Source organism: Ylistrum balloti, unplaced genomic scaffold, assembly GCF_031769215.1.
Source record: "Ylistrum balloti isolate Yb309-2 unplaced genomic scaffold, AGI_CSIRO_Ybal_v1 Utg370206, whole genome shotgun sequence".
Taxonomy (NCBI): Eukaryota; Metazoa; Mollusca; class Bivalvia; order Pectinida; family Pectinidae; genus Ylistrum; species Ylistrum balloti.
Window position 1 is genome coordinate 694,110 of NW_026782178.1, and position 25,593 is coordinate 719,702.

Consider the following 25,593-nt stretch of genomic DNA (forward strand, 5'->3'; position numbering starts at 1 on the left):
CACAACACCAAACGAGCACACATTTGCACTAGATTATCATGTATACCTTTAACAAAACACTAAAGCAAAAACAGAATCTCATTTAATATGACAATTATCCCTCATCTGTAAAGTATCAAAATAACCTAGTCAGTAACATATAGTATAAATAATATTTAAAACATCAGTTTGGAACTGTTCATTCAGAATGAAGAGATTTTCAAACTTTGTTAGAAAGATTTTTTACCAGGTTAAAAAAAAAACTGGTTTAGGCAAACCTTACTAGTACAAGTGTTAAGGCCAAGATTAAGTGCACATAATAGTACAAAAGTGTGATGCAGTATCACTAGATCAATACATGATGACAGTGTAACACCAATGTGTACATGCCATAAAATTATGTATATACAGCACAGCATTATCGAAACAAGTAAACTGATACAAGTATAGAATCATGTGTACATGTCACAAAATGATGTGTACATGTGACAGAATCTTGTATACCTGTCACAAAATCTGGGTACATGTGACAGAATCATGTGTACATGTGACAGAATCTTGTATACCTGTCACAAAATCTGGGTACATGTGACAGAATCATGTGTACATGTCACAGAATTATGTGTACCTGTCACAGAATCTTGGGTACATGTGACAGAATCATGATTACATGTCACAGAATCATGTGAACATGTCACAGAATCTTGAGTACATGTCATGGAATCCTGTGTACATGGACAAACTTGTATTATTGGTGACAAGCACAGGCCGGTGGACATTGTTGTCTGTATATGTTGCAGACTCCCTGAAGTTACTTTACATCACAAATACATACAGACATATTTAGAACACTAGTCCAGCATCTTTTGCCATTCCATAAAATACAGAGTCCTTATCTTGTAACAAGACATGAGGAGCTTTATATTCACGAATTACCCCGGCGTCCAACACCATAATCCTGAAAAAAAAGAAAGATTTATCAAATTTTGGAGGAAAAAAGTCATTGCTTTGTATTTGGAGTCTGTGCTTACCTCAGAATACTTTATATAAACCTAAAACCTGTTGATTTATGAAAAACACAATCAAGCATTTACCGCAAAAGTACTTGACATAAACCCAAAGCCTGTTTGTTCATTATGAAAGAACAACCATATGTTTATCCTGTAAGTGCTTTAAAACACCCACAGTCTGTAAATTTTTGAAATAACAACAGGATCATAATGTGTTTAATGATACAAGATAATGTGTTTAATGATACAAGATAATGTGTTTAATGATACAAGATAATGTGTTTAATGATATAAGATAGCTTGTGATTTTTGTTGAGAAGACCATATAAGTACTGGTCTGATAAGAACATTAAAATTGTAAAATTGTAACACCACTGGTGAGTAACAGAATCTATGTCTAGTGACATGAAAATAAGTATCAGGAAACACAGGTAAGGTGTTCAGATCTGTATGTCTGTGAAGCAAATCGTAAGGTAAGATACCTACAGATTTGTACTAAGTATAAGTATTGATGGTAAATGTACAATGTATGGTACAATTACTAATATCTATATTTATACTGAGTTAAATGCATTCTGATACAACCATATTTACTTAGATTTTAACATGTGTTATAAATGATAGGTCACCAAGACTTGTTCTAAACAAAGCACATGGGTTTTAATCATGAAAATGTTTACTTGTCATAATCCATGATTGTATTGAGCCTGTGGGCGATTGTTAGAATGGTACAGTCATGGAACTCTGTCCGGATGGTGTTCTGTATCAGATCATCAGTCTCTAGGTCTACTGCTGCTGTCGCCTCATCTAGCACAAGGATCTTTGTCTTTCTCAGCAAAGCCCGGGCCAGGCATACCAACTGTCTCTGTCCAACACTGATATAAAAAGTACAAAAATGATTTTTAGGACATATATACCAACTGTCTCTGTCTCACACTGGTAGCAGTAATACAGTTGATAAACAGTTTTAAATACTTGCATGTAATAGTCTACAGCATACTGATTTATAAGTTTTCCACATTACTACAGAAACTTTGTTTTGAGTTAAGTAAACCCATATAAAGCTACAAAATCAGTTCAGTTTTAAGCCAAAAACTGAAAAAACCTAACACAAATCAAATCTGTTTGTAATCTATGAATGTCTTTGTTTCTATTTAAAGTAAATATTCCGGTATGACAAATTTCTATAAATAATCACAGTGATTTTGATCTTGCTACCCTTTAACATGAACTTGTCAGATCATTTCTTTTTATGAAAATTTATCAAAATCCCCAATGAAATGAAACTGTTTAAACAGTGGGGCATAAAAAGAGCAACAAATTAAGAATGATACCATCTTGACTTACCTGAGGTTTTCACCCCCTTCAGAACATTCGTGTAATAATTCTGTAGGAAGTTCCTTCACGAACTTTTTAAGATGGGCATGTTCTAGTGCTCTCCATAGGTCTGCATCAGTGTATTGCTCAAAAGGATCGAGATTCATCTTAAGTGTGCCAGAAAATAGAACCGGCTCCTACAACACAAAAGCTTTCTGTAATTACCCAGTGATGGGTGGTTAGGTGGCACAGAGGTAACACTCTCTCCTTTCACCTAGTCATACAGGGTTTGATTCCCAGAACAGATGTGAAAAGGTAGGGGGTCACCTGTCTGACTTTGCAGGTTTTCCCACAATACTCTGGTTTCCTCCTATAGCAAGGCCCACAAGTGCTGACATGCAGGCCAACAAGAGTGATAAGTACAAGTTGCTATAACTTATTTTACAATTGTTGCAAAAAATGAATTAAGTTACAAATTTATTGCACATTACAGAAACTTCTGAAAAATGACACTAAACTACAATGACTATACAGAAAACCTCTGTATAACATACCACTACCTATATAGACAATCTCTGTATATAGACAAACTGTGTAACATACCACTGCCCATATAGACAATCTCTGTATATAGACAAACTGTTTAACATACCACTGCCCATATAGACAATCTCTGTATATAGACAAACTGTGTAACGTACCACTGCCCATATAGACAATCTCTGTTTATAGACAAACTTTGTGTAACATACCACTGCCCATATAGACAATCTCTGTTTATAGACAAACTCTGTAACATAAAACTGCCCATATAGACAATCTCTGTATATAGACAAACTGTGTAACATACCACTGCCCATATAGGCAGACCTCTGTATATAGACAAACTGTGTAACATACCACTGCCCATATAGACAATCTCTGTATATAGACAAACTGTGTAACATACACCTGCCCATATAGACAATTTCTGTATGTAGACAAACTGTGTAACATACCACTGCCCATATAGACAGACCCCTGTATATAGACAAACTCTGTGTAACATACCACTGCCCATATAGGCAGACCCCTGTATACAGACAAACTCTGTATAACATACCACTGCCCATATAAGCAGACCCCTATATACAGACAAACTTTGTACAGCATGGCACTGTCTATATAGGCCTCTGTTCAATAAACCTCTGTCTATATTAATAACCTCCTTATAACATACCCTTGTCTATATGGACAATCTCAGTAAAAAATACCATTGTCTAGTTGGTCAACCTCTGTATAACATACCCCTGTCTTTATACACAAACATTGTATATTGTACCACTGTCTATGCAGACAATCACTTTATGGCATGCCACTGTTTATTTAGACCTCTGTTTAAAAAACCCTTTCTGTATCAATAACCTCTTTAAAACATAACCCTTCTATATGGATAATATCTATACAACAGCTTCCTGTCTATACAGACAATCTCCTGATAACATACCCTTGTCTATATACATAACAGCAGTATAACAACTTCCTGTCTATACAGACAATCTCCATATAACATACCCTTGTCAATATAGTCTCTGTATAACATACCCTTGTCTATATACATAACAGCAGTATAACAAATTCCTGTCTATACAGAAAATCTCTGCATAAAATACCTGTTTACATACACAACTTCTGTATGACATTCTCCTGTCTTTATGGGCAACCTCTATACAAAACACCTCTGTCTTCGTGCATTAGTAATTCATGTTTAGGTGATACACTATCTACTGGCTTATATATGACTATCTAACAAAATACCACCTTCACCTTACCTGAGGTATAATTGTGATTTTGGATCGTAGATCATGCAGTCCGAGTGAGGAGATATCAATCCCATCTATGATGATACTGCCCTGGGCCTTCTCTATGATGCGGAATAATGCTAAGGTCAGAGAGGACTTTCCTGCTCCGGTTCTTCCCACAATTCCAACCTGACAATCAAAGGAAATACACACAGAGTCTTTATCTATTTACCTGTATACATCAGGTTATAACAACAGGTGGTAAAGAAACAAATATTTGTTCCGCTGTTCTGAAATTCACTATTCTTACTCAGCAGAGACACACAACCGGAATGAAAGCTTCATGTTTCTTCTGAGAAGCCATACAATACTGATAGATAAACATTCAACAAAAGTTTAAATCAAGACAAAGGAAGAAAAACAATTCATTCCTGGTGTACCTACCTTTTCTCCAGGCTGTACCTCACAACTGATCCCTTTTAGGACAAGGTCCAGACCCTCCCGATACCTTGTGCCATAATTTTGAAATGACACCTTTCCAGAATCTGGCCATTTCGGGTCAGGCTTCTTGTCCTCTATGTCCCAAGGAGCCTGCAACATTGCATTATAAAAAGGATTTATTTTCAGATTCTGTCAGTTCAAACACAACTGTCAACTATGATTTCAAATTTGTTTGGTAAAACTTTTATCATCATTTCTTCCAGCAATGCCATATGACCAATACTTTAACTCTAGACTTTATCATTATGCAGATGATATGATTGATTTCAAACAGACAATATAAGTTAAATGAATGTTGGATTAAAACAATTCTTTTTTAAGAATGTTTCCGTGACCTCACCTCTAAGCTAATAACATCTACCAGTCATCATATCTAAGTAAGTAGCAGACATTTTAGTCCATGCCTTACTTAGAAAAAGTACAAATCCTGCCACTGTGAGTGTGTATAAGTAGCCTCCCTTTGTAGAGGTCTAAGTGTTACCTGCCTCTGTGAGTGTGTATAAGTAGCCTCCCTTTGTAGAGGTCTAAGTGTTACCTGCCTCTCTGCGTGTGTACAGTGTGTAGAGTTATTTAAGTAACCTGCCTCCCTGAGTGTGTATAAGTAGCCTCCCTTTGTAGAGGTCTAATAGTTACCTGACTCTGTGAGTGTGTATAAGTAGCCTCCCTATGTAGAGGTCTAAGTGTTACCTGCCTCTGTGAGTGTGTATAAGTAGCCTCCCTATGTAGAGGTCTAAGTGTTACCTGCCTCTGTGAGTGTGTATAAGTGTGTAGAGGTCTAAGTGTTACCTGCCTCTGTGAGTGTGTATAAGTAGCCTCCCTTTGTAGAGGTCTAAGTGTTACCTGCCTCTCTGCGTGTGTACAGTGTGTAGAGTTATTTAAGTAACCTGCCTCCCTGAGTGTGTACAGTGTGTAGAGTTTTTTTAAGTAACCTGCCTCCCTGAGTGTGTATAAGTAGCCTCCCTTTGTAGAGGTCTAAGTGTTACCTGCCTCTGTGAGTGTGTATAAGTAGCCTCCCTTTGTAGAGGTCTAAGTGTTACCTGCCTCTCTGCGTGTGTACAGTGTGTAGAGTTATTTAAGTAACCTGCCTCCCTGAGTGTGTATAAGTAGCCTCCCTTTGTAGAGGTCTAAGTGTTACCTGCCTCTGTGAGTGTGTATAAGTAGCCTCCCTTTGTAGAGGTCTAAGTGTTACCTGCCTCTCTGCGTGTGTACAGTGTGTAGAGTTATTTAAGTAACCTGCCTCCCTGAGTGTGTATAAGTAGCCTCCCTTTGTAGAGGTCTAATAGTTACCTGCCTCTGTGAGTGTGTATAAGTAGCCTCCCTATGTAGAGGTCTAAGTGTTACCTGTCTCTGTGAGTGTGTATAAGTAGCCTCCCTATGTAGAGGTCTAAGTGTTACCTGCCTCTGTGAGTGTGTATAAGTAGCCTCCCTTTGTAGAGGTCTAAGTGTTACCTGCCTCTGTGAGTGTGTATAAGTAGCCTCCCTTTGTAGAGGTCTAAGTGTTACCTGCCTCTCTGCGTGTGTACAGTGTGTAGAGTTATTTAAGTAACCTGCCTCCCTGAGTGTGTATAAGTAGCCTCCCTTTGTAGAGGTCTAAGTGTTACCTGCCTCTATGAGTGTGTATAAGTAGCCTCCCTATGTAGAGGTCTAAGTGTTACCTGCCTCTGTGAGTGTGTATAAGTAGCCTCCCTTTGTAGAGGTCTAAGTGTTAACTGCCTCTCTGCGTGTGTACAGTGTGTAGAGTTTTTTTTTAAGTAACCTGCCTCCCTGAGTGTGTATAAGTAGCCTCCCTTTGTAGAAGTCTAATAGTTACCTGCCTCTGTGAGTGTGTGTAAGTAGCCTCCCTATGTACAGGTCTAATAGTTACCTGCCTCTCTGAGTGTGTATAAGTAGCCTCCCTATGTAGAGGTCTAATAGTTACCTGCCTCTCTGAGTGTGTATAAGTAGCCTCCCTATGTAGAGGTCTAATAGTTACCTGCCTCTGTGAGTGTGTATAAGTAGCCTCCCTTTGTAGAGGTCTAAGTGTTACCTGCCTCTGTGAGTGTGTATAAGTAGCCTCCCTATGTAGAGGTCTAAGTGTTACCTGCCTCTGTGAGTGTGTATAAGTAGCCTCCCTATGTAGAGGTCTAAGTGTTACCTGCCTCTGTGAGTGTGTATAAGTAGCCTCCCTATGTAGAGGTCTAAGTGTTACCTGCCTCTGTGAGTGTGTATAAGTAGCCTCCCTTTGTAGAGGTCTAAGTGTTACCTGCCTCTGTGAGTGTGTATAAGTAGCCTCCCTTTGTAGAGGTCTAAGTGTTACCTGCCTCTCTGCGTGTGTACAGTGTGTAGAGTTATTTAAGTAACCTGCCTCCCTGAGTGTGTATAAGTAGCCTCCCTTTGTAGAGGTCTAATAGTTACCTGCCTCTGTGAGTGTGTATAAGTAGCCTCCCTATGTAGAGGTCTAAGTGTTACCTGCCTCTGTGAGTGTGTATAAGTAGTCTACCTCCAGGGTCTATTAGAAGCACCACGGTAGAGGCTTATGAATAACCTATCTCTGTAACAGTCTATAAATCCTTTCTATGTATAGGCGTATAAATAGCCTACCTCAGTGGGAGTCTCCGAGTACTCCTTCACTCTCTCTACAGCTACAATGTTGGTCTCCAGTTCACAGGTCATCCTCACCAGCCAGTTTAGGGTCTGTGTCACCTACAACAACAACAGCACATTAGAACTATTAATGGTACATACACTGTGAATTGGAATAATTACGTAAAACTGATAATAAATGACCACACACATAATTCTCAACTTATATTTTCTAAATCATGGTCACAATTACTTTAATGTAATGCTACTGACATGATATGCAAAACTGACAATTCGATTGAATTTTATTAATTTTGTTTATCTTTTTTAATTTGGTTCAAATATCAAATATATGGAAAAAAAGTTTGTGGAATCTCAACACACAATCATCATTTCTTTTGAAATAATGATAAAAGGAGTCATTAAAGTGATGAAGATGTTTAATTAATTTAAAATGTCTTGAATGCTTAAGTCATGATTCAGAATTGAACAAGGTTATTTTAAGTATTATACACAAATATACCACACCATTCAGCAGCCAGAATAATAGACTTACATTTAAGGCATATGTGATGGAAAGACCGACCAGACCAGCTGAGAGTTCATTACGTCCAATGACAGCAAATAATGCAGCAAAGAACACGATACAGTTAGCCACAAACTCCAGACGGATAGCTAGCCATCTGTGGGAAATAAGGCAAAAGGTCTCATCAATATCTGTTGGACAGCATAAGGACAAATTAATCATGCTCAGGTTTTCATATCTGAATAAGCTGATGACAGAGTGACCAGCAATTTGTATGAAAATGATATTAAAAAAAAAAAAAAGATTACCATAATTACCCGGCAATAAGCCCACCTTCTGACTTAATGCCTGAACTTCCCCGTAGGCCACTGATCCTAGTATAAGGTAACTACCAGGTATCTATATCACTCATCCTCTGACTTAGTGCCAGAACTCCTGTGTAGGCCCGTGTAGGCCTCTGGTCCTCGTGTATGGTAACTACCTAAGTAACCCACCCTCTGACTTAGTGCCTGAACTCCTGTGTAAGCCTGTGTAGGCCTCTGGTCCTAGTGTATGGTAACTACCTAAGTAACCCACCTTCTGCCTTAGTGCCTGAACTCCTGTGTAGGCCTCTGGTCCTAGTGTATGGTAACTACCTAAGTAACCCACCATCTGACTTAGTGCCTGAACTCCCGTGTAGGCCTCTGGTCCTAGTGTATGGTAACTACCTAAGTAACCCACCCTCTGACTTAGTGCCTAAACTCCTGTGTAGGCCTGTGTAGGCCTCTGGTCCTAGTGGTAACAACCTAAGTAACCCACCCTCTGACTAAGTGCCTGAACTCATGTGTAGGCCTGTGTAGGCCTCTGGTCCTAGTGTATGGTAACTACCTAAGTAACCCACCCTCTGACTTAGTGCCTGAACTCCCGTGTAGGCCTGTGTAGGCCTCTGGTCCTAGTGTATGGTAACTACCTAAGTAACCCACCATCTGACTTAGTGCCTCTGGTCCTAGTGTATGGTAACTACCTAAGTAACCCAACTCTCCGTGTAGGCCTCTGGTCCTAGTGTATGGTAACTACCTAAGTAACCCACCATCTGACTTAGTGCCTGAACTCCCGTGTAGGCCTCTGGTCCTAGTGTATGGTAACTACCTAAGTAACCCACCTTCTGTCTTAGTGCCTGAATTCCTGTGTAGGCCTGTGTAGGCCTCTGGTCCTAGTGTATGGTAACTACCTAAGTAACCCACCATCTGACTTAGTGCCTGAACTCCCGTGTAGGCCTCTGGTCCTAGTGTATGGTAACTACCTAAGTAACCCACCTTCTGTCTTAGTGCCTGAACTCCTGTGTAGGCCTGTGTAGGCCTCTGGTCCTAGTGTATGGTAACTACCTAAGTAACCCACCCTCTGACTTAGTGTCTGAACTCCTGTGTAGGCCTCTGGTCCTAGTGTATGGTAACTACCTAAGTAACCCACCATCTGACTTAGTGCCTGAACTCCTGTGTAGGCCTCTGGTCCTAGTGTATGGTAACTACCTAAGTAACCCACCATCTGACTTAGTGCCTGAACACCTGTGTAGGCCTGTGTAGGCCTCTGGTCCTAGTGTATGGTAACTACCTAAGTAACCCACCTTCTGATTTAGTGCCTGAACTCCCGTGTAGGCCTCTGGTCCTAGTGTATGGTAACTACCTAAGTAACCCACCATCTGACTTAGTGCCTGAACTCCTGTGTAGGCCTCTGGTCCTAGTGCATGGTAACTACCTAAGTAACCCACCTTCTGATTTAGTGCCTGAACACCTGTGTAGGCCTCTGGTCCTAGTGCATGGTAACTACCTAAGTAACCCACCTTCTGACTTAGTGCCTGAACTCCAGTGTAGGCCTGTGTAGGCCTCTGGTCCTAGTGTATGGTAACTACCTAAGTAACCCACCTTCTGATTTAGTGCCTGAACTCCCGTGTAGGCCTCTGGTCCTAGTGTATGGTAACTACCTAAGTAACCCACCATCTGACTTAGTGCCTGAACTCCCGTGTAGGCCTCTGGTCCTAGTGTATAGTAACTACCTAAGTAACCCTTATACCTACCATCCATTGTACCCTCATTCTTCTATAGAGAAAAGTTGATGTTTAACTTAGATATACTATTCAATGTATATTAAGAGAATCAAAACACAGCGGGAAAATAAAATTGGTTCAACTTTTCAGCAGAACATTCATCCTTCATGATTGATTAATTTTGAATAATAATATGCTTCTGTACATGTAGTACCAAGATAAGAAAAGCATGTTATAATATAGTGGTATACCTTCCAGCATGATAGCTGTTGTAGAAAGGACCAGACATGTTGTTCAAAGTTTCCTTACCTATTCGCTACGATACTGGGGAAGTAACAAATATTATTTTCATCAACTTTCCCCTCAGACTCGCTGATGAAGCGTTCCTGTTGTCTGTAAGCACGAATTGTCATTACTCCGGTCACTGTCTCCCCAAAGTGAGAGTAGATTGGGGACCGACTCACAGATTCTAGTCTCTTCAGCTGACGAGATGTTGCCACGTAAAACCTCTGTTAACACAAATATCACAGGTTAGTCGGACAATTAACTAGATTCTCAATACCAGTTTATTGTAGTGTATCACAAATTAAACTATTAAATTTAAACCTTGTCATATTTAAAATCCTTTATTCTTTCAAGTTTCATTTTTTCATATTTTGAAATTATACATGAAAAAAAAGCATTATGAAATTCACATATTTTTTCAAAAATTTTAACAGCAATTTTTTTAAAAGTTGTATACTTTCTAATACATGTAATGATAAATGGATAAACTATAAAACTGATCATATATAAATACTTCAATAACACACCAACAGAATGGCAGTGCTACATTGAGTGAAGCATGCATTGGTTAGTAAACAACTGAATGAGCAGGTGTGTAAGCATGATACATGTTAAAGGTTAACACAGGAAAAAACCGCATGCAGCAAGCCAGTAAAGGTACAAGCCAATATATATATATAAATGTCTTAATGTTTGAATAGGTAAAGGTCTGTATATAAATACATTGGCTATATCGGTTTACCCTTCCCTCCTCTCCTCCAATACCATCTAAATTTATGTGAGAAATCCTCCCTCCAAGTTCTATCTTGCTTTATCACACCATCTAAAATTATGTGAGAAATCCTCCCTCCAAGTTCTATCTTGCTTTATCAAACCATCTAAAATTATGTGAGAAATCTTCCCTCCAAGTTCTATCTTGCTTTATCACACCATCTAAATTTATGTGAGAAATCCTCCCTCCAAGTTCTATCTTGCTTTATCACACCATCTAAATTTATGTGAGAAAACAATGGCAGGAAAATATGTACTTCTGAGATACACAATATAATACACAACAGTGAGATCTTTTTTAAACAAACTAGAGTATGATGTCAGGCACAATTTTTTTCTTTGATTAACTGCAGTTTGATGAGAAAACTTTTCTAGAATATGTATGTGGCTCTCCAACAATTTTTTTTTCAATTTGAAGGCTAAATACATTTATAATGTCACTTTCCTGTAAAAACCTCAGCAGCTGGGGATGATTTCTAGTGGTTTGTTGTTTCTCCACTGTTGGTATATTGATTTTTCTCAATGGACTTTAAAATTTAATTTTTCAGAACAATGTCAATAATATCTATTGATGATTTTTCCTTCACTTCAGGCATGATATTTCCTGTTATTTTGACCTTCCAGTAACTTGTGCGAAAGACGCTCCAATAATATAAAGTGAAAAAGCTACTGACTCTATAACTTCTCGATATGAAAATCTCATGAAAGTATGATAATCTTAAATCTTACAAAACATTCACAGAAAACCATCCACTGGTAAACATCAAAGCAAAGAGCATATGTTAAGGTGTACTCCTATGTACAGAAAGAGTTGATTTTCAGTTGCTGTGTTGAGGTAACAAACATCTGACCTAAGGTAAAGATGTAAAGATAACTCTAATCTCCATCAAAATTAGAGAGCGTTAGCATTAGAATGCTTATAAATGAGAACATATAGTAAGCCAGCACAACAATTCACAGGCTGAACTGTTCTACTTAGATATAGGAGTAATAATACATATATCAGTGAATATACTTAATACCAACACAATACATATCTGTATGTGATAATGACAGAATTAATGGCTGGAAAGCAATTAAGATATATTGAATGCCTCCAGTCTGAGATTTCATGTTTAAAGGGTTAACCATATCCATAATAAATTCTGAATTCGGCAGTGGATTAAGATACTACTGATGTCTACTTAAGCTGTCCCTGGATATCACACGGTACCGTTACCTAGCTGCTTATACTCAGGACATGTACATGATGACCATAAACATGCTGGTGGTGCTTCTAATCATAGTCATGAAGTGCTGACAAAATCCAAGAAAATGTGGAGAAACATTTTAAGCACTAAATATTATCACAAGATTAAAAGTGTCCACACATCTTGATTATCAGTGAATATGTCATGCTAGCTGTTGATGAAAATACTTTTAAAATGGCTATAGCATAATAAATACATACAGCAACACAAAGATGATATCTGAATGTTTTAACAGGCATAGATCACAAAGCAGGGCACATACTTAATTATCAGTTGTCATAGACTACTACATATTACAGATTTCAGAGAATAAAAAGTAATTATTGACAGGAGTAAGTACACATACTGCTAAAACTCAGACCTGTACAAAGATAACTATATCCTCTTTATCATGGAAACAGAACTACTTCAAACCAATTAATTTTCAAAGTAATTCAGTTTTTGCAATTCTACTCAGTCTAACAATTTTGTGATGATATATTTTCACAATTTTGTAGTCTTTAATTGTTGTTGTCACTATATCTTTATTCACTGTGTATCACAATGCCAAGCAGCATTACTCCCAAGAGCTGTACAGATCTAAGTGACAACAAAGTCAAGCAGTTCTGCAGTAGATATCTACAGACTTTTTGAATTCACTAGATGTAGAAAAATAGAACTTTTGGCAGATCAATGGAATATGGTACACAATAATTTTATGCATGATCGCTATTCTTGGATAAATAGACTGATACATGGAGTAAGTGTATCTTGTTATGAAACATGCATAACCATATCCGGAATTGATGGACATGTACAGTTATGATGTGAAGGCAAATGATTTTCAAAATATTTCTGACTCGTAAACACCATGAAGGAAAATTATCACATTTACTTTGTAAATGGCTCTATGTTAAAGTACTCACTTTAATTTGTTTCAATTTCTTTGTACATTGTCAGTTCTGTCATGTTATTCAATATGGAATGAAATAAAATGTTAATATCAAAATGATCAGAAATATTTGTTGGTTGGTCATATTCACTCTGTTTACGTTTACAAAACCATTCTCTCCCATTAATACGGTTTCAGTAGCAGCTTGCTATATCTTTCTCATTTATAAAGCTGCAGTTCAAACTCAATAAAACTCAGTTTCCTACTGATGCCGTTATTGCTACGTACTATGTTTATAGCCATCTAGTAATACTGAATAGCAATGATGGGTCCAGTGTAACAGTGAGAAATCAAAACTTATGTTGGGTGTGGATGCCAATGTCAATGAAAAAATAATAATTATGACACATTTACACTCCTTCTATGCAATTTAAAATATAATAACTTTCTATTTGATTGTCTGCGGCTAGCAACTTTCCATATCATTTTAAATTACGTAAAGTGTGACATTTCATGGCATGCATGTCATACTTTGAATAAATATTTAAAGAAAAAAAAGCACAAGCATAAATATAAGCCCCCAAAACCAATATTGTTGTCAAAATGAATTTCTAATTTTAACTGCACTGATCAGATACCAGGTCTAATTTAACATCAACAATCCAAGCTTATTTGGATATCAATAAATCATGGAACTCTTTCAAATTTAGTCATAGGTTACAGGTAAAGATAACGTAACTTCTATCTCACGAATACTTTATTCCGCGCAATTGCCTCTTCAGACATGTTTGCGAAAACAAATGTACATCGCACATGATTTCGCAAACAGTGATCTAGAAATGACTTGAAATTTGTGAATGATGGAGTATTAGATATATGAATTCTGATAATGGTAACCAAATCAGCAAGGATGTCATCCCGAATTCTTTCTGTACGAGGGATTTGAATTCACTATTAACTCTCCTTGTGTATTAACACAGATATAAATACAACATAAAATACAAGTGATTCAAGTAATCTAATTGTTTCATTTCCAAAACAGCCATTGATGCAATGTTGTAGTAGAGATATGATGGAAACATATGCTATAATTTCAGTGTAAAACCATTTCTATTCTCTATGGCTATTACAGGACAATTGAATTTTCAAAATATAGGTTGTTTAATTCAATACTTATGGATTAATTTTCCCACAAAATTCCTACCATTCCTGATGAATAACCCGGTAGACCAGTAATATGAAATATTTTCATCAATTTACATTGAATTATGAAATAAATGATTGAGAAAACGGCATTTGTTTCATGATGTTTTGTACACCTGATTTAGAGTTGGATTGTCACTATTATTCTATACACTGCTACAGCAACACAGGGACTTTATACAAACTAACCAACACAAGACACAGACATAACTGTATTCCAACCAGTCATTGCCATATTTTCAAGATATTTGTCACTACAAGAAACAATACTTCTATCAATGATTAGATTCAAGAAAAATCTTGCTAGTTTCTGGAAAAGTACTGACCAATCACATCACAGGTATCAGACACAAAATATCTGCTGATGATAATAGAAGCATTTAGACGGTCACAATTTGTTGATAAGAACCAAACTTGACAGTGACTCCAGGTACTTTTCAACCAATGAAATGCATGAAATAGAACTTAAATGAGAAAAAAATACAAATATCAAACAAGACCTGCAATACACATACTATGAAAGGTATTCAAAGTTCATGACAATAAAGAGACTATCAGATTATGTAACAATTTGCTACCTTATCCCCTAAATTTAGATTTGCAAATTTAGTTTGACCATTTCATAAAGTTTTCAAGGCTTCTTTTAGATCATATTATTGGAATGACATTTCCAAATATTTACCAAATAAGTGGTAGAACTTGATGGCAGTAACAGGTTGAAAGTAAGCGTAGTAGGTTTCACCACACAAATACACAAGCAACAATGACAACTTCAACTGCCAAAGAGCAGTACCTGGATGGTGATGTAAACAACTCCTAGGGGTACAATGACAGCCAAAAACATGGTGGTTGACATTGAGATTATCACCATAGTGCTCACAACCTGGAGAAAGCACACCATGAAGGCCTTGAACAGCTCAGGAATGACAAGATCAATGGTATCCACATCTTTGGAGAAGCGGTTGGTGATGCGACCTAACGGGGTTGTGTCAAAAAAATTCATGGGTGACCTTATGACTCGGTGAAGGATGTTTGTGTGGAGAGTTGTTGTGGCACGGATGGAGCCTTTGGCCATACACAGTGAGGCAGACACTACAAAAAGGCCTGGGGAAACACAAGACATACATGTCTAAGTGTAAGACAGATTGTTTACTGAACATGATCAGGGCTTCCCTTCATTCAGGGACACACTTAATGTCTTTTGTCTGCAACATCTGAAATCTTAAAATTTACATATAATTACATGCTGTAACCTACTGACTAATTTCTTTGCTTCAATTTACTATCTAAGCACAACACAAACCATCAACAACAACATTGTTACCTATATCTTAGCTTCTTTGTGTAACTTAAACTACAACCTGGACAAAATATACCAATACAATTCACCTAGGTTACCATGACAACTACAATAACAAATCATTTGGTAGAAAAGAAGCAAGCAATCACCATCTCACTATTCTGTTCACTGACAACAGCATATAGAACAAGAGACCACACAAAATCGACCTTTTACTATACTCCAATAGTACTCTGTCACCTGACTCACGACAATCACTGGCTATTGGTAGGAAGAAAGAATTCCTGAAGACATGCAAATTAAGTGGTTTTTGGATCATACTTTAAGCTAAGCTAACATTAACAAGAGTATCAGCGTAACAGATGAATACTCCCCGAAAACAACTTAATTGGACACAAAATTTTAACAAGGGGCAATCAATCTAAAATGAAAACAACTTAATTGGACACAAAATTTTAACAAGGGGCAATCAATCTGTATTTAAGGGGTTTCAGGCCTTGAATATGGTGCTCTGCACTTTCTCTAAGTAAGACAAATGTACACATCAAGTTTCATTATCCTAGCTAAAATGAAAGTTAACTTATGCTCTGAACAAAGGGCATTAACTCTGTAATTAAGGGATTGCAGATCCTGAATTTGGTACAATGCACATTTTTTTAGTAACCATTGTATACAACAATTTTTCATATTCTAGTTTTAATGCAAGCAAAGTTATGCTCATGACACAAACTTTTATCAAAGGCAATAACTTTGAAATTAAGGCATCATGGCCCTCGACTTTGTTACACTACACATTGATTTTGTAAGACTATTGTATACATCATGTTTCATTATCCAAGTTTAAATGCAGGCAAAGTGATGCTTTGGACTCAAAAGAATTACCAAAGGGCAATAACTCTCTAATAAAGGGGTTGCAGGCTCTGAATTTCAAAATTATATTCCGGACATGAGAGGACGGACAGATGGACAGTACAACAACAACCATATGCTACAACCAAAATTATTTTGGGGAAAATAATCTAAAACAATCTCCAGGTTTGTAGAGATAACACGAGAACATAATTTTCGTTAGTGGAAAAAGCCATGCATACAACTATACAGACATGAAAATACACAATAAAGAGTCGGTCTCCCTAAAGTAGACAGCCTGTCTCCAGCTTCTTAAGTTGTCATGATAAACAACACCATTCAATGAGTCCGAGTCTGCTTCATAATGATCACTATTTACTGGATAAAGCTTGCACCAACAACATGAATGTCATAAATGTTATAATCTGCCTGTAGTAAAGCAGATGATACTCTATATATAGCCTACTGTGGAAATCTGAGTATGATATTAACTTACTCTGTTAATGACTTGCATATTGTGCAAATTATCTGTGAGAAAAAGTTTCCTTTATTTCATATAAAGCGTGAGTAAGCAAGACAAGGGAAAGAATGTGAGGACTTGACAGTCTACAGCAAATGTCTCAAGGCTCTGTACCTGGATAATGAAGAAAAGATAGCCAAAGACAGGTATTGTGACAGCAAATGTTGGGCTGGTGAAGAGAATGGTCCCAATGAAGGCCATCATTTCAAGAATGGAGTTGATCATAGAGCGAACAGTAAATGGCATAATAAAGTCAATTTCTGCAATGTCTTCAGCGTACCGATTCATGATTCTACCCATGGGGTTCATTTCATAGAAGAGAAGTGGTACCCTGATCAGGCTTTGAAATAAGGCACAGAAAAGTCTTCGGGAAGCCACGATACCTCCAGTAGCCATCACAAAGGCTGACAATGAAACCAGTAGGCCTGTGGAGGAAAAATAAAGACCGTAAGTGAGGGTTTACTACTTCAAAGTGGAGGTGTTTAGGAGTGACAGGCCTTCAGTGAGGGGATACTGTTTCAGAGTGGAGAAGAGAAAGTGGCCTTCAGTATGGTGTTACTTCTTCAAGAGTGGAGGTGTGGAGTAGAGACAAAAGCTTTTAGAGTGGAGAGGAAAAAGAGGCCTTCAGTGGCTCTTTGTGTCTGACCAGCCATTCATACAGAACAGCATTAATGGTGATGTCCTAGAGAGAAATATGATGCTTGTCAGGATTTAAGTCATATAACCACAAGTATGGTGTACTCAAACCCATAATACTGCCCCAGGACAATGTTGTCTGGTGATGACTGTATACAGTGTACATACAATTTTTAAATCTTGAGACAAAATTACCATGATGAATTATCTCCAGATTACCATGGTGAATTATCTCCAGATTACCATGGTGAATTATCTCCAGATCACCATGGTGAATTAACCAGTTTACCATGGTGAATTAATATCAGGTTACCATAGTGAATTACCGGGTAATCCTCGGTTACCATGGTGAATTAATCCCAGATGACCATGGTGAATTAACCCTCGGTTACCATGGTGAATTAATACCAGGTTATGACAGTGATAAGAACATAGTCAATGAAAAGTGTCCACAATAAAAAAGCTAATATGATACAATGATACAGCTTAAACCTTTTCACTTTTTCATACACAGGTACTAATATCTCTCTGACAATGAAGTGTAAAATACAATGAGTGTTGCTACCACCACAAATGCTTGTCCTTATAAATGTCACAGAAATCTATAAAACTACTGCTCAAGAGAACAATTTCCAAGATGCTAAGTCCATTCATAATAAATGGAAGACAACAACTACTTGATGGTCAAGGTCACCCAATCTACTAGAAAAAGGTCAAGGTTGAATGAAAAATACTGTATTCAGGCCAATAATATACTCAACGACTTTAAAAATGCACAAACAAAACATATTTTCCTCCTTTTTAAATTAAAATATCACATGATACATATGCAATGAAAATTTATTTACACAGGTTTGCAATGTCAGTACTCACTTCACTAGATATTGTAATGGGCAGGAATAACAGCTTACAGAAGGACAGACACTGTGGTCAGGAATAACAGCTTACAGAAGGACAGACAATGTGTGGTCAGGAATAACAGCTTACAGAAGGACAGACAATGTGTGGTCAGGAATAACACCTACAGAAGGACAGACACTGTGTGGTCAGGAATAACAGCTTACAGAAGGACAGACACCGTGTGGTCAGGAATAACAGATTACAGAAGGACAGACACCGTGTGGTCAGGAATAACAGATTACAGAAGGACAGACACTGTGTGGTCAGGAATAACAGCTTACAGAAGGACAGACACTGTGTGGTCAGGAATAACAGCTTACAGAAGGACAGACACCGTGTGGTCAGGAATAACAGCTTACAGAAGGACAGACAATGTGTGGTATTGAATAACAGCTTACAGAAGGACAGACACTGTGTGGTCAGGAATAACAGCTTACAGAAGGACAGACACTGTGTGGTCAGGAATAACAGCTTACAGAAGGACAGACACTGTGTGGTCAGGAATAACAGCTTACAGAAGGACAGACACTGTGTGGTCAGCAATAACCACTTACAAAGGACAGACACTGTGTGGTCAGGAATAACAGCTTACAGAAGGACAGACACTGTGTGGTCAGGAATAACAGCTTACAGAAGGACAGACACTGTGTGGTCAGGAATAACAGCTTACAGAAGGACAGACACTGTTTGGTCAGGAATAACAGCTTACAGAAGGGCAGACACTGTACAAAACCATTACGACAATTTACAACTTTTCTGGCATCATTAAAGTCGTTGAGTATATTCGATGTGTTTGCACTAATGAAATTTTGTGCAACATCTTCTACTGCAAAGAATTAAATATCAATACATCAAAACGATAAAGTGATACAACTATACAGAACAGACAAGCACACAATGAGACAAAAGTATGTGGATAAAAAAAAAGGTTAGGCATGATGCTCTGAAATAAAAATAATAATAATAACCTGAATAAGGACGAAAAGAATAATCATTGGTGGCATGATGGTAAGGAACATGGGGGTGCTGAAACCCACGACGACCGGAATGGTTAGCACTTTCAGCAAACATCCAATCCATGAGCGAAGATTCTCAACAATCGTCCTATCTACTGCATCTATATCTTTACCAAACCTGTTGAGTATGCGACCTGATGGTGTTGTGTCAAAAAACAACATTGGTGACGACAAAATATTCCTCAGCATGTCTTTGTGTACCACTCTCCCTGCTCGAATCCCACCATAATACAAGAAACTGGCTTGTAAGTAAACTATTAGCCCTGAAATATGGAATGAAACATGGGAAAGATGAAGTGACTGATGGTCACAAATCTGACTATGTTCAGCCTGACACTCTTCAGGGCATATGTTGTGTATCAAGGACTTTTCAGTGTCTGATCGTCAACGTATACAAACATACAAGATAACCACTGATACATGTATATACTTTTGACCATCAAACCTTCAAATGAATTAAGGTACATTCCAAGCATTACATATCCTACAAGCTTGACAATAAGCTACAGCTTCTATTGTCTTTAGTAATGGTTAAATGGTTTATTTTAAAGGTGATTTGAGATGCAATACCAGACCTTAATACAGAGTTGTCTAACTTTGTCCCAATCAAAAAATGTTTTCTTCGAACATGTACTGATGAAAGTAATTATAAAAAAATAAGTACCTGGTATTCTGTTTAACAACTGAAGCAAATTAACTTTTCTGCCTTATATAAAATTTGCCAATATCAATGTACCACACAATCCAGGACTTCCTAAGCCTAAATTCCATACAAATACAATATGTTTGTATAACTAACACAAAAATGGCCAGTTTGATGTTTAATCTGTAATGATACTACGCAGTTTGTTCTTGCAGACTCTTAGTTTTGTATTCAGGAAAAAACTAGGTGAGTTGGAAGCTTTACGGATTCTTGAAATATGAGATTTCAAATTCCCTGAATTATGGTCCCATCAATGGAAATTAATAAACCTCACATTTATACCTCTACTTTTCCCTGCATAATTATCAAGATTACGAGGTATGTCAGGAGTATAACATCATTGCAAATAACTGAAAAATCTGAGTACATTCCATTTCATATTACATCTAGGTTAAAGCAAAATAATCCATCAAACCTAGCTTCATATGAATGAAAAATATAGTACTGACAGAGAGGTGTGCAATCCTGATATTGAGAATTCTGGCAACTACAGAAGGTCACCTGTGCCCCTACCTCTAGCATAGCCAGGAGGACAATGATGAGAAACCCTGGTGTTCTGTATCCAAGGATCACAAGCAGACAGAAGCACACAGGAGCAGTTGATCAATATTTCCAGAGTTTTCTAAATGACACAATCAATTACATCTCTCTCCTGACTAAAGATTCCTCTAATAGAGATGGTGTCAAAAAAAAGCCACAGGCAACCGCAACACATTTTCAAGCAGGGCAAAATGTAAACTTCTTCCTGCTATCCTGTTTCCCATGTACAGGGCCAGATTGGCACAAAAAACAACTGTACCTTTTGAAATGGGCATGGCAATGTCAGCTGCAAGCATACATCAAAAGCCATTCAACAACATTCAGCTGTCTATGTAAACATGGCAGGCACATTCAACAGATAGAATCGGTAGGAAAATAAACTGAGAAACAACCAATGAACATAAACAAACGGGATATAAACTAAAATCAAGTCGTCAGAAAACATGTTTACTTCACCTGTACAATGAAATAAAGAATCCCAAGGGGAAGGAGTATGGAGAGAAAGAGAGGTGTACTGTAGGCAATGATGACTGGTACTAATACAACTTGCAGAAGGCACTGGAGCCAGCTTCCACAGATATGAGGTATCACTGTGTCTATTGTATCAATATCTTTGCTGAAACGATTCATGATGCGGCCGAGTAGTGTTGTATCAAAAAACTGTATCGGGGCTGCCAGAATGTTCCTGACCATTATTGCATGGAAGATTCGGCCACAAATGACATTTCCTACATATAAACCTACACTGCCACTAACTACCATTACACCTGTAACAGAAGAACCAGAATTAACCGTTACTCCTTGTACCAAAAGAAAACCTCATTCATTTAAACATTAAATCTCCACTACACATGACGGCAAAGATGTGTGAGTAATTCCATGTTTCCTATGTATGGACAAAATTAATTATCAACACACACTCACAGCTGTAACTAACTTATATAGCTGTGGCCAAGTTTATCATATCCTTACATCCAGCACAGAGCTGTCTCTCCAATGTTCAGCCAACATATAAAAGTCACCCATCAAACAAACAACACATGTACCTGAAAAGCTAATGTCTAAAACACATAAGTTATCAGTATACTCTGTAATTTTATCTTGATAATTTCTCCTGTATTTATCTATAACACATAAACAATTCAGATCAGCCAAAACCTGTAATGGAGAAAAACCTAGATTCCTGGACACAGACCAGGAGGCATCTAAATTCAGTCATGCTTGAGTGGTTACTGGAAGAAAGCACTGATGTGAAGTGAAGAAGTGAACACTGGAGAGGGAATCTTGAAAACTGGTATAACAGGACAACTTAGCTCAGAAAAAATTATCACTTTATATGGATATAGTAGAGGCAACATTTTAGAAATTACTTTCACAGCAAGACATGATGCTAACACAGAAATGCTTAAAAGACAAGAGCACAACAAGTACATACTAGTAACGCTGGTATTTCAGAGAGAAACATCACAGATACTGGTGTCACAGAAGCTGGTATTTCAGAGAGAAACATCACAGATACTGGTGTCACAGAAGCTGGTATTTCAGAGAGAAACATCACAGATACTGGTGTCACAGACACTGGTATTTCAGAAAGATACATCACAGATACTGGTTTCTCCCACCATTCACAGAGCCTCGGGTACGACAACAAAAAAAATCACCCCTCGAGTTGGAGATTTCTCGATCACACCCTCAGGGTAGGGGAAGATTCTATTAGTCACAGAAGCTGGTATTTCAGAAAGATACATCACAGATACTGGTGTCACAGAAGCTGGTATTTCAGAGAGAAACATCACAGATACTAGTGTCACAGACGCTGGTATTTCAGAAAGATACATCACAGATACTGGTGTCACAGAAGCTGGTATTTCAGAAAGATACATCACAGATACTGGTGTCACAGAAGCTGGTATTTCAGAAAGATACATCACAGATACTGTTGTCACAGACGCTGGTATTTCAGAAAGATATATCACAGATACTGGTGTCACAGAAGCTGGTATTTCAGAGAGAGACATCACAAATACCAGTGTCACAGACGCTGATATTTCACAGAAACATTACATACTAATATATATATTGCAGAAACAGGAAGCCAGACAGGAATATTGTGTAGAGTCAGAGAAATGTTTTTTTCACCTTATTTCATGGCATAGATTGTCTGTTATTCAGGAAAAAAATTAAGAATAATTTATGGAAATTAATTATTTCCTGTTACACATTTTCTGACACCTGTATCGAAAAAGTAGTGCAACAACATAATGATTTTTTTTTCATCAAAGAAGTTAAATACTGGATTTATTTTAACTTCTCAGAGGAGAACGTCCTTAATTCTAGTCTGGCCTGATCAATAGGGACAAAATCTTGTATGTCAGTGACTGTTTAATTGTTTTACATTGAGAACACTTTGTTAAGGCTGACCTGTGGCTTACAATCATGAAAGTACACAAAGGAGGTATGATCTCAAGGTTATGCACCTCAACATTTGGTAAATTCAACTTTGCTTTCTTTTTCAGATTATCAAAATGAAGTGATATTAAGTGAGGTTTATATAACACTAGTGATATCAATAAAAATGTTAAGAATTGTAAGAGAATATAATGGGGAAAAAAGTTTTAAGAAACAGTGTTATTTGTACAAATGTGAAATTTTAAACAGTAAAATTTACATTAAAATACTAACAAAGAAACACAGTACAACATTCACAAAAACTAACAGTTATAATCTGTGAAATGTAGTACTCTACAACATTATAACAAACTTGTGTAACAAGTGGTGTAATACACTATACAGTTACTGTACAACATGATCAGAATCTATCACCCATGCATAGAAGCAAGGCTATATCTTCACTGTTAAAATGCTTTTTAAAATTAATTGCATCAGGAATCCATATTCTTTTAGTGGAAGACCAAATGTTTTCCCTTAATGTGTTTCCTATAATCCATTCATGTTAAAAGATTTCCTTAAAAGGAGGATATAAGAAAAGCAGTAAGACATCACTACAGAGACACTCAGTCGACTACATCTACCACACATAATATCTATGCAGTAAGTGGTATTCAGAGAATGCCATTCAGTCCCATGCACAAATGCAAGAGAATTTCAGCGCACCTGAATAATGAAATACAGTAATCCAAGGGGCAGAAGGACACTAAGAAACAGGGGTGTGCTGTAACCAATGACTATGGGCACTGACAGCACACGCAGCAGACACGCCAACCAAGCCTCAAACGTCCTTGGTATTGTTACATCCAGAACATCAATATCTTTGCTGAATCGATTTATCATCCTGCCTAGGGGTGTAGTATCAAAAAATTCCATCGGGGAAGCCAAGATATTTTTCAGCATAGATGCATGCAGGTGTCGACCAGCCACGACATTGCCTACATACAGGCACAGACTAGCAAGAACAATGACCAAACCTGTAAAAAGTACAAGTGTATTACCAATGGGATGGACACAGCTTCAACAGGTCACCCAAACACATGTTAATACTTCTATATATAAATAAAGTTAAAAAATCACATTTAATCACAAACCATTTTCCTGAAAAATACACATTAAAACTGAAATAAAAACATCACGTTAAATTTAAAAAAAATATTTAAGAATTCATTGGATTTATATGCAACTTCTATGTTTATGTATGTTTTTTTTAATGATTGTGGTAAATTACAGAATTTTTGTTAACTTACCTCCCAAAATAAACATATCAGGACTGAAATGTTTCTTTGACATTTACAATACTATGGAAAAGGCAGCAGCATGATGGGGTTGTATTTAAACAAAAACCTGATACACATACTACCATCAATGTCAATCATTGTCTCTGAAACTGTCTTATTGTTTCTCTTGGTTCGATACACAATTAGATCAAGCTGTTTTACATAAAAGTACAACAGCCAGTTTTGTATTATCGAGGTTTGATGATTTGTTTCAATTTAGTGACAAACATTAGTCAGAACTATTTGAGAACTTCCAAAGAAGTTGAAATTTGCATTACATCAGGACAACTCTACCGCCAATACCAACGAAATGTCACAGTTTATCCAACTGGAACATAAAATCTGAAGCTTAGAGAATAGCTGTAATGGTATAAAAAATTGTCGCAAAAATCATTTTGACATGTTGAATTTTGAGGATGAATTATAATACACTAAAATAAATTGTATCCAATGAGCCAGCATCAGACTAATAATATGTAAATTGTGTTTCTGGAAAGTTTTTCACAATACAACAGACATTACAAGGATCTATCATTATCAAGAAAAACAATAGTCTCAGTCCAATGTAAGGTCAGTAGTGTTCAAACAGCTTCTGAACCCCAGTATGTTAAGTGGTGAGGGTTTGACTCTTCCTTGTTCAAAGGCACAAGTTTGAAAGTGATAACCCTGGGAGTTGGCTGGTGTAGAATTTAACACCTGCATGTTAAGTGTAGACCTGAAGCTGTGTATGTTGATAGATAAAGGCTTAAATCCATATATGTTGGTAGCTACCAACGTGAACCCCTGTATGTTGATAGGTACAGACTTGAACCCCTGTATGTTGATAGGTACAGACGTGAACCCCTGTATGTTGATAGGTACAGACCTGAACCCCTGTATGTTGATAGGTACAGACCTGAACCCCTGTATGTTGATAGGTACAGATTGAACCCCTGTATGTTGATAGGTACAGACCTGAACTCCTGTATGTTGATAGGTACAGACCTGAACCCCTGTATCTTGATAGGTACAGACCTGAACCCCTGTATCTTGATAGGTACAGACTTGAACCCCTGTATCTTGATAGGTACAAACTTGAACCCTTGTATGTTGATAGGTACAGACTTGAACCCTTGTATCTTGATAGGTACAGACCTGAACCCCTGTATGTTGATAGGTACAGACTTGAACCCCTGTATGTTGATAGGTACAGACTTGAACCCCTGTATGTTGATAGGTACAGACCTGAACCCCTGTATGTTGATAGGTACAGACTTGAACCCCTGTATGTTGATAGGTACAGACTTGAACCCCTGTATGTTGATAGGTACAGACTTGAACCC

At 37.4% G+C, this 25,593-nt stretch overlaps 1 protein-coding gene across 1 annotated transcript in view; it reads right to left on the reverse strand.

Annotated features, from left to right (window-relative positions):
- Positions 1 to 251: 251 nt before the first annotated feature.
- The window catches only part of LOC132551545 (multidrug resistance-associated protein 1-like), a 54,815-nt gene continuing 29,473 nt past the window's right edge, over positions 252 to 25,593 (reverse strand). Inside the window, exons 24-32 of the mRNA XM_060215698.1 lie at positions 14,873 to 15,183; positions 10,009 to 10,208; positions 7,707 to 7,833; positions 7,169 to 7,270; positions 4,532 to 4,678; positions 4,118 to 4,276; positions 2,337 to 2,503; positions 1,670 to 1,864; positions 252 to 937 (exon numbers count right to left, since the gene is read on the reverse strand). Coding sequence (XP_060071681.1) covers positions 823 to 937; positions 1,670 to 1,864; positions 2,337 to 2,503; positions 4,118 to 4,276; positions 4,532 to 4,678; positions 7,169 to 7,270; positions 7,707 to 7,833; positions 10,009 to 10,208; positions 14,873 to 15,183 — 1,523 coding nt within the window. The 3' untranslated portion in view covers positions 252 to 822. The remainder of the gene's footprint in view (positions 938 to 1,669; positions 1,865 to 2,336; positions 2,504 to 4,117; positions 4,277 to 4,531; positions 4,679 to 7,168; positions 7,271 to 7,706; positions 7,834 to 10,008; positions 10,209 to 14,872; positions 15,184 to 25,593) is intronic.